This window comes from Lethenteron reissneri, chromosome 13 (genome assembly GCF_015708825.2).
Source record: "Lethenteron reissneri isolate LAM-NWPU_2019-01 chromosome 13, ASM1570882v1, whole genome shotgun sequence".
In the NCBI taxonomy this organism is placed as follows: domain Eukaryota; kingdom Metazoa; phylum Chordata; class Hyperoartia; order Petromyzontiformes; family Petromyzontidae; genus Lethenteron; species Lethenteron reissneri.
In genome coordinates this window covers 4721619-4735651 of record NC_083791.1, presented here as the reverse complement: position 1 = coordinate 4735651, position 14033 = coordinate 4721619, and the positions used below count along the sequence as shown (strand labels likewise).

The 14033-nt window shown below is 44.9% G+C and overlaps 1 protein-coding gene across 1 annotated transcript in view; it reads right to left on the bottom strand.

Annotated features, from left to right (window-relative positions):
* Window positions 1-1523: 1523 nt before the first annotated feature.
* Window positions 1524-14033, bottom strand: part of LOC133341958 (basal cell adhesion molecule-like) — a 33477-nt gene continuing 20967 nt past the window's right edge. Inside the window, exons 14-16 of the mRNA XM_061550797.1 lie at window positions 8063-8121; window positions 5282-5368; window positions 1524-3233 (exon numbers count right to left, since the gene is read on the bottom strand). Coding sequence (XP_061406781.1) covers window positions 5301-5368; window positions 8063-8121 — 127 coding nt within the window. The 3' untranslated portion in view covers window positions 1524-3233; window positions 5282-5300. The remainder of the gene's footprint in view (window positions 3234-5281; window positions 5369-8062; window positions 8122-14033) is intronic.

Genomic DNA, 14033 nt, shown 5'->3' with positions numbered 1-14033 from the left:
ACAACTTGTCTTTTTCACAACTCACAGTCAAGCCTTCATGCCTGATGATCATCATCACTCACATATGAATTCAATCACGCGTATATTCCATGCATCTACCGATGGGTCAACATGCTGCCACACGGGATGTTGAAGCGCGCCGCTGGATAAATCACAAACATTTGCCGCTGCCGCTTTAGGTCCCATATCTAGATCAGCAATATCGATCGATCCTTCGTTTCTCAATCCGCTTGTCTTGGTGAGGGTCGCGGCGCCAGCGTGTTGAGTAGTGGCGGTCCAGACCTCCCATCTCCTGGCGACAGACTCCCCAAGCTCATCCTGGCCAGCCGAGCGACACAGCCCAGCCACCAAACCATGTCCTGGGGTCTATGCCCAGCATTGTGACATTTTCAATGAGGGGCCGTCCATAAATGACGTCACACGATTTTTGACGATTTTTGAACCCCCCCCCCCCTCTCGTCACACGGCGTCACAAAAAGTCAGACCCCCCCCCTCAAATATGACGTCACAAAGCTCTGCCCCACCCCCCCCCCAAAACCATATTTCCATTTTGAAAATAAAACATGCTTCGAATCGCTTTAAACTATTGTCATTGTAGTGCGTATTTAATGTGGCGCTGCACTCTGATGTTGTAGGAGTGTTGTTATAACAATTAATATTGTTATAACAATTCTATATTTATTTAAAGTTGCGCATTTTGATGTGACGTCACATTTCTCAACCCCCCCCCCCTCGTCACACATCGTAACAAATGTCTGACCCCCCCCCCTAGGTGAGTGACGTCATTTATGGACGGCCCCTGACCAAAAATGTGCCCAACTCATACGCATATAAAGAGAGTAATGTAAATTAAAAAACCGATGAATACACGGAGAAATATAATCGCAAATGTACTGTACTTTGCCAATCATAATAACATTTTCATATTTTGTTAAAACTAGTTCAAATTCATTATCAATGCATTGTAGACAAGACGTGTTAAAGCTGCTGGAGGGTTGTCAAGCTCAGACTCTAATTTATGATTCAAAATATTAATCGATAGTCATTTGGAATTTGTCATGGGCAGGCTTTGTTCACTCTGAGAACAGTGCAGAAGAGCAGAAAACCAGTCAAGCGGGAAGGCAGCCATAACTGGCGCCAACGGTTTCCCAAGCTCTGCGGTCCTATATTGAGATGTTTTTGCCAAATCCCAATTAACCGGTCTCTCTCCCCGTGGGGAGGTAACCGGAGCACCCAGAGTAAACCCACACGTGCGAGGAGGAGAATTGTTGAATTGTTAAATAAAACATTACCAAGGGATTCTTCTGGAAGGGCGACAACATTTCAGCAGAGGGTCATAGCGAATATCGTAATTTAATAGATTTTCAAAATACAAATAAATACATATACTGTACTACGCGGAGGGTGGGGGGGGGATGACGTCAGCAGGCACATTGCGTAACGCTGCCGCATGCGGGTGACACACACAAATGTGACGTCACCGCTCCCTTGCTGTGCAAAATATATCCATTATTGCGCCCCCCCCCCCCCCCAAAATACAAAAGTCAATTTTTATACTTTTTGCATTGTGTACAGTCTGAAAGCTACCCACATGCCAAATTTCAAGTTTGTTGCATGTCGGTAAGTATGCTAAACATTTCGAACAGATGCACATATTCACAATTTTTCCTTTTATAGAAATAGATTAGAGTACTGACATAGAAATGTTTTAATCACTCATTTTATACTTGCATCATAAAAACTGCTTCCAAAATATCTGGCCAGCATGGAAGAGCAGCTCAAATACCCTCGAGTGGGGCTCTGGACCTCCCTCTAAGATGTGGAGGCCCTTGTGCGAGTGATGGAGTGAGTAATTGCAGGGCTGTATCTTCACCCTTAATAAAAAAAAATTGACCCGTAAAAACAAAGTTTCTCACTATAAATCCTTTATATGCGTGGCGGCTAGAGTCCTCTCATCCTCTGGCTTGAGATGGCTGCCACATATGGGTCAGATGATTGCCTGCCACCATTAAGCAATTGGTAATGAAATATAATTAATTTTTTCCTAAAAAGTGTAAAATTTTGGAAAAATTTTTTCACGAAAATAAAGTGTCACGCACAACGAGTCTGTGTGCAAAATGTCAGCTCGATTGGATCACGGGAAGTGGGTTAAAAAACGACCGAAAGATTTGCACGGTCGTAAGCGCGCAAGCAAGCAAGCAAGTGAACTTAATATAAAGGATTTAAAAAGGCCTTCTTCTGCATTTGACTACTTGACTCAAACCTGTTCCTACACCGATTGGGACGGATTCTGATTTACCAGAGCTTAATTTGCTAACAATTTCCACCGACAAAGCACACATTCTGCACTCGCTCTCGTCGAGAGAGAACTTGCCTCTCGAGGTGCGAGGAGGAAGCACAGACGAGCAGGAAGGCAGCCACGTGATAAACCGGCCACAACAACTGCCCAAGTTCTGTGGTCCTACATATATATGTAAAATGGTATCATTGGCCAATAAAACGTTTTTAAACTGATGTTTGTGTTTAGTTTGTTGTCCTTCCCCCGCACCTTCGATTAGCACGGTTGGTTACGTACGGTGCGAAAGAAGTTCAACATATATACAATTCATGAGTGTTGACATGTTGGAGGAAACCACGAAATAAAAGGCTTAGATTGAGGATAAGCATACATACATTTCCTGAGAATATACCCATCTTTGTTATACATTTCAGAATTATCGTAAAAAGTTCATCTTAATGGGCAAGATACATTACGTTTTTATGTGTTTAAAATTACAAGCCACGTCTGAGATTGGGCAAGGTTGAGTTTGGTGTTATTCACACTGTTGCTATGCACATGGTGGGTTAACCCATTATTTAAGCAGGTGGCTTCTGATAGCTTCACTCGCAATGTTCCTTGAATGCCCAATGAAGAGTTCACATACGAACCTGCCCGTGTTCTTTGTTTCCGTTAACATCTCATTGGCTTGCTGCTTGCTGAAGCCAATGCATGAAGGGAACTCCACTTTGAAACATCGCTCTTCCCAAAACTATTTTTGTCCTCCCACCACCGCCCCCCCCCCCCCCAGTCTGGGCTGCACGAGCCTTTGCCTGGATCTTCAGAATACTAAACAACCCCAGTGAACACTTGATTAAAGAAAGACCGATTACAGTGATAGGTCCTTCGCGAACACCGCTGCCATGCCCGGCGCTGACGAACGCCGCCGAGTGCAGTTGCCTGGGAACGTCCTCAACTGTTGGGACATTTGCAGCAGGTTAATATCACTGGTAAATAAAAAAAAGAAATTCTGGCCTGGACTTTTGCAGCTGTTCTAGACTAATTTCAGGGTGCCGATTCCAAATCTGATCTCAGATTTGCTCTATCATTTTTATGCTGTCGGCATACCCCATTTTCATTGATTTTACCCGAAATTAACTCTGTCACTTATGATTGCAAGTTGTTGCGAGTCAGTGACTGCTTTAGTGTTAAAATATGGTGCTGTAATTTTAGGACAGTGTGTTTATAATATCATTTTATGTAGATATCCACATTTATTTGATATTTTTCTTCTGCAGTTTTTATTGAAAATGCAATATTTCATATTTCAAAAACCAGATGTGATAGACAAAAACTGATGCCAGATTTGGAATCAGCACCCAAAAATTACATTAGAACAGTTGGAATACCTTATGCCAGAGAAAGTGTGTTGACAAGTGTAATAGCAATATTATACGCTGGCGGTCCCCTGCCAAAACATCAATGTCAGTCGCGAATGGTTCAACTGGGACGGCGAGCGGCTCACTATGGGGAAGTTACGAGTTGAAATCCTGCTAGGGGATTCACTCAACCCATCATCCCTGCAGGGTCCACAATATAGCTACTACTTTGTGGGGGAAGTCAACATTGGTTTTCCTATAGACTCGCCCCCCCCCCCCCCCCCCACCACAAATTAGGAATGTGGAATTGCCACCGCCGGCTCAGGACCGTAGAATCAGGAGGTGCGCACCGCTTCAATGCTCATTCGAGCAGGAAATCACCTTTTTAAAATCCTTTATATTAAGTTCGCTTGCTTGCTTGCTTACGTGCTTGCTTGCTTGCTTACGACCGTGCGAACCTTTCGGTCGTTTTTTAACCCACTTCCCGTGATCCAATCGAGCTGACATTTTGCACACAGACTCGTTGTGCGAGACAATTAATGTTCGTGAAATATTTTTTCCAAAATTTTACACTGTTTAGGGAAAGCAAATTAAATATTTAATTACCAATTGTTTAATACTGCAGACAATCATCTGACCCATAGGTGGCAGCCATCTCAAGTCAGAGGACGAGAGGACCCTAGCCGCCACGCATATAAAGGATTTAGAGTGAAAAACTTTGTTTTTACGGGTTATACTTATTGTTGTTGACTTTCTGAACGTACGCCGGGAGATGCGCTGACACAAGGTCAAGTCGAGGTCGGTGGCGAGCGGCGTGGCGAGCGCTGCTCAGTCGAGGACAACAAACTCGGCCACGTGCGGTAAAGCGAAGGGGCTCGCCGAAAGTTTGAGGCAGCGCTGTGTGGAAGGGGGCTCTACACCCCCTCATCAAGTGCGTACCGTGGGTGGGGTGGGGGGGGGGTTCACATCACGCTGCTGTGCTGTCCCTCCTGGGCTCGTGGCCTGACTCGGGGAGGCGGGGGGTCAACGGTCATCTGCGCAACTAGCGTCTTCTGGTGTTGTTTTTAGACTCAAGTGAAGCCATTCGCTCGGACACCCTTGTGAAAACCCTGGTCTCTAAAAACCAAATAAAAACACATTCCTGTGGAGAGAGCTGGTAGGAACGTTGGGTTGCTCGGTCAATGGCCAGGGTCAACGGCGGCGTGGTGTATTCCGCAAATATGCCTGACTGTGCGGGCGGGCACAAGCCGGCGTGAGTAGGTTAAACGTTGAGTTTTATAAGGGCACCACGGGTTGACCAGCCCCTCCCCTCCCCACCCAGCCCCACCCCTCCCACCCCCCACCTAGCCCCATCCTCCCCACCCAGCCCCTCCCCACCCTCCCCACCCAGCCCCTCCCCTCCCCACCCACCCCTCCCCACCCAGCCCCACCTTCCCCACCCAGCCCCTCCCCACCCTCCTCTCCCCACCCAGCCCCTCCCTCCCCACCCAGCTCCTCCCTGCACGACGGACGGACACAATAATCCCCTGTGGGCTGGTGTAACCAGAGGTTCCTACCAGTAGGATGCATGTATATACCGTAGCTCTTGTTCACCGCAATAATAGTAGAATGTGATTTTAAATCGCACGTGATGTGTAATACTTACAGCAAACACCGCTTTTCCGCTATAGGGAGGATACTATAATAGCGGGGTAGGCAAAGTCGCACTCGTCACCCTCGTGCCCATCGTCATCTGAGAGAGAGAGAGGGAGGCAAACGAAAGCCGAGTCAGTCAGGAGAGAACGACGGAACTTGAATGCATTTCAAAACGTCCCGATCCAACAGGGTCAACTCAAGGCGTTGAAGCTCGCAATCGGATCGGGGACTCTGCGCGTGGAGCATTTCTTCTCTCGAACTTTAGCCACGCAGCTACTGCAATCCAGTTTAATTGTGCAATTAATATTCAATCCAGTCGAATTGTACCATCAATATCCAATCCAGTCGAATTGTACCATCACTATTCAATTTAATCCAGTTGAATTGTACCATCAATATTCAATCCAGTCGAATTGTACCATCACTATTCAATTTAATCCAGTTGAATTGTACCATCAATATTCAATCCAGTTTAATTGTGCATGCAATATCCAATCCAGTCGAATTGTACCATCACTATTCAATTAAATCCAGTTGAATTGTACTATCAATATTCAATCCAGTCGAATTGTACCATCACTATTCAATTAAATCCAGTTGAATTGTACCATCAATATTCAAACCAGTTTAATTGTATCATCAATATTCAATCCAGTTGATTTGTATCATCAATTTTCAATCCAGTTGAATTGTGCAATCAACATCCAATCCAGTTGAATTGTGCCATCAATATCAAATCCAGTTGAATTGTACCATCAATATCCAATCCAGTTGAATTGTGCAATCAATATACAATTAAACGAATGGGAATACTACAAATTTAATCAACGGGGGAATGGGGGGGGAAGCCGACATTAGCAGCGATTCACACAATTCCTGTGCGGCTAACGGCTCAACCACTCTCGCAAACCGACTCAACGCTAATCTGGTCTGCATGCGCCGTGCGCCATTCACGGCTCGTCTTTGGAGCCCCCCCCCCCCCCCCATGTGCCTGGGACCTCGTGTGCCGCACGGCCACTAATAACAAAAACGGAGCGGATGTGTGCATGCATTGCTTGCTCCATTCAGTCTGTGACCCGCATGACAAGAGTGGACGGATTTCACGCCATGAGTAACATTACATCAGACAGATCAAGTCGGCTATGTTACCCATCTGTTTTCAAAACCCCACAGTAAACATTTTATTTAACAGCTTTCAGATGTAATGTATCCGCAGCATGCCGCATACCAAGGCCGTAATTATAATATAAATTGGGGGGGGGACATCCCCCCCAATATTCAAATATGCCTAAAATGCCCCCCCCCCCCAATATATTGCTATAAAAAAAGAATAATTGCAATGCATTGTAAATTAAAACAACACTTTGCTAAACCTTGGCCACAATATCTGGACTTGTCTTCATATAAATCAACGCATAGATTTATGTTAAAATGATTGTGGTTATGGTTGTACTTTATGAATCTCTAATATCTGTCATTACATACAATGAAACAAGAAAAGGTAAAAAAGAAAAAACAGAGCAATGCAATAAAATACACTATTCGACATTATTGTAAAAAATAAATAAATAAAGACCATCCCATGTGTTAGTGAATTGTTTTTATATTTTAGGCAGGAAATTACTTTTCAAATTTAGATATTTTGCTGGGTTGGGATCCCCAGACCCCCAGGAAGATTTGGTCCCCCCCAATGTTGACTCCATGGCTACGGCCTTGCTGCATACACATGTATCTTTCATAATGTACAGTCCTCCGTCAATCCACTGCTGGACAAAGATGTCCCCACGCCATGCCGGCTTTGTGTGGGTGTTCGACCATACTAGGCCACGCTTTCAGCGCTAGAACGAGGCGACCTAGGACCGGTCCAGAGATCAGTCACCCGCTGCTGTCAGCCGTGGTCGGGAATCGAACTCAGGCCGCCGGGGTTCACAGGGCAAGCGTGCTAAAGCCCACGCGCCACCGCTCCCCATATTCCTTGATGGGAACCGACAGCTCTCTGGGGTCAACGTCACTGCGTCGAACTAGGCCGCACACGTGTGTGTGTTGAACTTATTTCGCACGAGTCCGTAGCGTGGTTGGCTACGGAATGCTGCGCTGCAACAGCGCAGCATTTCGAGTAATGCAAAAGATGAAGAAGGCACAATGCACGGAGAGATGTACATGCATGGAGTGACATGAAGAGACAGAACAGTGAATGCACAGATCACGAAATGAAAGACACATCCTGAAACATCAGATTGACAATTGCGAAAAGTAACTGGGGTGAGTTGAAGGAGAGAACGCATCCAAGAGGGTGACCACTGTGGAGATGGATCGATTATATCAGTCCACGTGCAGGATGATGTATGTATGCATGCATGTGGAACTTCTCTTCCACCGTACGTAGCCAACCGTGCGAATCAGAGGTGCGGGAGAAGGACGATAAACTAAACACACTTCGGAAGAAATTAGTTTTCAGTCTAGATTTAAAAGTGCTATAGTTCTAGTGGCTTCCTTATTTCGGAAGAACGTTCCAGACGGCCGCAGAAGCGCATCTGAAAGCGCGCGATGCGGCGACCGTCTTTGTTCGACGGATAGCCAAAAGCCGCTGCGGCGAGGATGACCGCAGTTCGCGTGATGATGGTTTATTGTCCTTGACGAGATCAGCAAGGTTATTGTGGTTAATTTGTGACAAGCGCTTTGTGCGTAATGAGTGCAAAAAGTGTAATCGTGGCAGCATCTGTCACGGTGTGTGGAAGGCCTTCATCCAGCAGTGGCTAGACAATGGCTGATCAGGATGATGGCAACTTACCCATCTCTGCCAGTCCCAGCATTACCGTGTGGAGATTGGTGCCATTCATTCCATTGTGTCTGTGCAAAAAAGTACATGTAACACATTCACGTGTCAATTCCCACGTGTGTTACTCAGACATCGGCTGGCGGCCATGGGAATCGCGAACCTTCCGGAGAAAACATCTTTTCTGATTCCTCAAGGCAGGGCGAGTACAAAACCAGGGCAAGTGACCGGAGGCCATGACTTTTATAGTGCAAAGTTAGCAATGCCGCTCTACTAAAGGTGGCACAGAGGAGCTAAAGGCAGGTCTGAGCTTGAGCGAGAGCGTGTCTGGGAATATCTGGGAGTTCCAGGCGTGGCCTGCGAGGTGGGCCTGGAGATGGCGGCACAGCAATGGGTAGTCGAAGCCACCTGTGTGGAACATTGACCGACAGCCACCTCGTGCGCAAGGTTGGGTTTTCTCCGTGATGATGGGTACCAACTTAGTAATCATTGGAAAGATGTTATTAACCATGCAAAAAATAGCGTGCTTCAGCCGCACCGACCCTCACAAAAATAATATTCAGGGCCTACCTTGGCTCCTCCCACCCTCAACCAGTTTATATACAAGTACTGTGTTCTTGGAATGTCTCTTACTTGATACAGCTATCGTGCTGTGGCGGTTCCACCTGAAGACGGAAGCTTGTGTTGCCTCCGAAACGTCGTGATTTTTATTTTATTTTTATTTTACTTTCATTAATTTTAATTTCTAACCTACGTGACTTTACCGAAAAACCTAAGAATAATGACAATTGTCTCGAAAGAGTCTTGAGACTTAGTGAGGCATTGCTGGATAAAGACCATCGTTGTAGATTCTCTTTTGTCACTCCGCTGTTTGATATAGGGGCTCTCTACACCACGCTGGTAATTATTTTACCAGACGCTGTCTTTCCGACAGACCTGCTTTTCACCTGAGGACGGCTGCTTGCGTTGTGGCCGAAACGTCGTGAGAATTATTTTATAATGTTTTATTTCTATTATTTTATTATTTCCCTTCTACGTGACTTTACCGAAAGAACCAAGAAGATGAAACCCTGCAGTCATGAAAGCTTTAAATCGAAATTTTTCTTACCATACTTTACCAGACTGGACACTGGTTGGTGTGGATCGGTGTACAAAGTGAATGATTATTACTGTACTTCATATTACTCTGAGACGTGTTTTTGGATTGTACTGCGTGTTGTCCGTGATGTCCGACGTTTCACTCCAGCACCCAAAGAGTGAAGCGAGCGAGTTCCTGGGGAAGCTCCCAGCATATCGAGGGAAACGTCAGACATCGCGCTGAACTGCACGCGGTGCAAGCCGAGAGCAAGATAACAGCGCTACGCAACCGCAAAAAATAACCTACGCAGTAGCATTGTTACTTGTATTTTGGTAGATGTTTAAAAAACATATTTAGCAGTTATTTACCCAAATACGTATTTCTAAAGCACATTGTGTGGTATGCAAAGGTGAAACCCATTGAAAACAGCTCGTGCTAAAAAATCCACTTCATTCTCCATTTGTGCACTCCATGGTTCTTTCGGTAAAGTCACGTAGAAAGAAAATAAATAAAATAATAGAATACGACGTTTCGATTGCAACACAAGCAATCGTCATCGGTTTGTCAAATTTCACACTTAACTTCCAATTTAGCAATCTTTGGAGAACGTAATCAACCAGGCTATGCGTTGACTGTGTGTTAGCCGACTCTCTGTGTTGTATTGTAATACATTTTCAAAAATTTGCCAAGTTTGTTCTCTCAAACGGCCTATTTCTCTCTCTAAAATTTACCAGGCTCTCATAGGTCCATTCGCTCTTTCTCTCCCCCTGCCGCCGCGGGGTGGATTTCCACACAACTCTCTCATTGACATGCTAACTTCTCTGCTCCAGCAGACCCACCTCTCTCTCTGCCCCACCCCCTCTCTCTCTATTTAAGGCCTCGACACAGAGGCATTGGGTCTCTGTGTGTCTATGGTGTGTGTCTCTCTCTGTGTGTCTCTGTGCTGTCTCTCTCTGCTTGTGTGTCTGTCTGTGTGTCTCCGTGTCTGTGTTTTGTTTCTCTCTCAAATTTAGTTATACCTGATGACGGTTGCTTGTGTTGCAATCGAAACATCGTATTCCATTACTAAATTAACTTTCTTTCTACGTGACTTTACCGAAAGAACCAAATAGTAATTCCTGCAGTCACGAAAGCTTCAAATTAAGTATTTCTTCATTTGTGTTGATGAGTATTTGCAAAACAACACAGGCGATGCATTTCGTGATTGCATGCAGTGTGTATTGGACATGTTTGGCATGAAATAAATATGTTTGACCAGTACAAGTACACACATCATCATCTCTGCTCAGTTTGAAATTGCACAAGGCACGTGCCACTCACTCCAAGCTGAGCGTAAGCTGAGCTCCATTCTTTCTTTCTGCATATAAATACGAATATTGCTTAGTCCGTCGGCCTATTGGCTTTCCAGACCAACAATAATGAATCAGCATTTGTTGATCAAGAAAACAAAGCGTGGACAACTTTTTCCCTTCTGGGTCTCATCAGCAGATTCAGGTTTGTTAAACAAGTGCCAGCTGGATTAACTTTGTGTTATTGGGAAGAACACTCCGTCTGAATGATGCAACGTCATTCAACAGCAAAAGAATACTGTACGCTAACCCCATTGACGCAGGGTTTGCTTTGCTTAAACAAACACCGCTTTATAATCAGAGATATGATATCGTATTGGCACTCGACATGTATTGCTACAGAAGGTTATTGCATCGAACCTGGACCCAAAGAGTGACTAACATAGCATTAAGTTAAAGGTTGCACATAGAAGAAGAGCTGATGATGCGGACAGCGATGAGAAGGACACGTGTGTAGACAACAGGAAAATTAAAAGTGTTTTGTTCAGTAATATGGAAGGAACCAGAAATAGAGGAAAACCTAACAGAGAATGGCTTGAGGGCAGCATAAGAAGAGGTCGGTGCCAAGAAGGTGTGGAACTGATTGAGCAGATTGGCACAAGACAGAGGGAAGTGAAATTAAAAAAAACATGACGAAACGTGCAGCGGACATGGATCGTGACGATGCCGATTAATCTTGATCTGGAATGTCAATAGGGCTGCTGGATTAAAGCATGTTTGTTTGGAGTTTGCGTGTTCTCCCTGTGGTCGTGTGGATTTATCTCCGGGTCCTCCGGTTTTTCCCTTCACATTTTTGAATCAACGTGCGTTTAAAGGAGTAGTGCTTGACTTTTACTGTAGCCTCGCGTCCCTTTGGTTGTCAATCATAAAAAAGTATAACCCGTAAAAACAAAGTGTTTCACTATAAATCCTTTATATGCGTGGCGGCTAGAGTCCTCTGGTCCTCTGGCTTGAGATGGCTGCCACCTATGGGCCAGATGATTGTCTGACAGTATTAAGCAATTGGTAATTAAATATTTAATTTGTTTTCCCTAAACAGTGTAAAATTTGGAAATTCTTTTTTCACGAACATTAATTGTCTCGCACAACGAGTCTGTGTGCAAAATGTCAGCTCGATTGGATCACGGGAAGTGGGTTAAAAAACGACCGAAAGATTTGCACGGTCGTAAGCAAGCAAGCAAGCACGCAAGCACGCAAGCAAGCAAGCAAACTTAATATAAAGGGTTTTAAAAAATGCTAATAAATAGATAGGTTTGGTGAAACAAAGTAGTTGTACTTACGTGCCCGTTCTTAATTTGTGTTTTCGATTATTTACTTTCTAAACAATCTGGCCGTGTCTCGCCACCCCCAGAAAGGGCATCTCGCACCCTCAGGCGATGCGTGCACCCCCAGGTTAAAACCCGCCGGTTTAGAGTTGTCATGGGCGGCCAGGACTCTTCTGAAAAAATAAAGAGCTGTACAGCTCAGTAGGCCTTTACCTTATCAAATAAAAGTACTTTATTAAATGTTGTTATTCTGCTGTAAAGTTCAACGTGAGGCCCACGATGGCTTTCTCGCTCCAGCACTCTGCCCTGCGCGTCCTCGTGTCGCCCCCTTGTGGTATTGAATCGTAGACTACAATATCACTAACAATTTTTTTTGTTCCTGCGTAGTAAGTGTTATTTCCTAATTGCTTATGCCTAAAAAGTACAGAAAATGGCTATTATTACCCACAAACTTTGCTTTGTGACCAGGACAGTAATATTTTGAAATTTACCTATTTTCAATTAGAAAACGTGGTGTGCATTTGTGTCATTCCTTCACATAAAGTCCTGGTCACAAAAACAACATTTGTGGGGCATAACAGCCATTTTCTGTACTTTTGAGGCACATGCAATTAGGAAATAACACTTACTACCCAGTAACAAAAATCGTGTTACATAGTGTTATCTCCCCAGCGTTGGACAAAAATAAAACCGCTAAATGGATCAAGAAGTGTGGCCGGTGATACTCTGGGCACCGAGAGGTCCTGTCATTCCCCGTGCACTTTGCTAGCCGGTGTCACGCACCCGTGCGGCGCGTGAGTTTAACCGACCCCCACTGGAATAGAAATGACATCGTGATTTGTCTCTGGAAATAGAACTTGACCCAGTTTAACACGTAGTAGTCGGAGGGCTATCGCGACCGATACTATCCATGATAGAGGTTTTTGGGGTTAGATCGGGTAAATATAAATGTGTTATTAAACCCGCCACCATAATGTGCGTGCATCGCGCATGCGCGTTATGCATGCACATTGTTGGTTAACTGAATAACCGAACCAATAACAGAGATACATTGTAATTTATGTGAATGCATTAACCCCCCCCCCCCCTCTTCTCTTCGCACCTGCTTGGCTCACAGTTTTACCCCTCTATTTAAGACAAGAGCATTTCTCCACAACTCTGGCTGTCGCCTGATGAGGCTGGTTGTAATTACGGGCGAAACGTCACTGTATCCGTATGGTAAATGTCGTGGAGTTTACTCTCCAACACACCGGTGTGCTGAACTAGTAAGGAATTAGCGTGTTCTGTTTACGTGACAACCTTTACTGATTGGCTGTGTCGGGTGGTGGCGGGTTTAACGACACATTTATAATAAAATAATAAAAATAAAACATAATAAAATAATTCTCACGACGTTTCGGCCACAACACCGAAACGTCGTGAGAATTATTTGATTATGTTTTATTTTTATTATTTTATTATTTACATTCTACGTGACTTTACCGAAAGAACCAAGAAGATGAATCCCTGCAGTCACGAAAGCTTTAAATCGAAATTTGACACATTTATATTTTTGTCATCTAACCCAAAAAACCTCTATTATGGACAATTTGACCCAAGGTGACAATTGGAGATTCCCCCCCCCCCCCGACTGCATGTTAAGGACTCCGATTCCACCATTGAACCCCGCGTGCTGCCGTGTAGGCCTTCATAGGTGCTCGCTAAAGAGCCGTCGTCGTCCCAGCAGCAGAGGTGGATCTAGGCCTGGGACGATCCCGAAACTCCCAAGAGGTTAATATTTTTTTTCGCACAGGGCCCTACAATAATATACAGACGTTCGATGTATTTTCATTGGTGAATATCAAACACCAATTTTCATGGTCTCAATGGCAAACGGGGTGGTGGTGGGGGGGGGCATCACCCCCCATTGCCCTCAATCACAGCGGTTTGTTAGAGGCTATTGGGGTATATGAGTGTTGGTTGTTTTTTGTGTGTGTGTGCGAGTACACCACACGTACTGCCCGTGCGTTACCGACCCACGCGGTGGAGCATGGTCAAGCAACCTCCGCCGGCCCACTGGGCAATCTCACCAACCGTCAGTGGATTGACAAAGGGGCTGTATATGTACGCAATGCCGTATATGCGCTACGACATTTCTATTCCACGGAATAACTTAACGAGTTGAGTGTGAAGCGTATGTTGTTTTGGACGCGCTAACAAGCGGACAACTGCCAAACGCTGTCCTCTCCACGGCTCTTTAAATGACCACGTTGTGACGTTTACTCACATTGCATTGCGACTCTTGAATTATTATA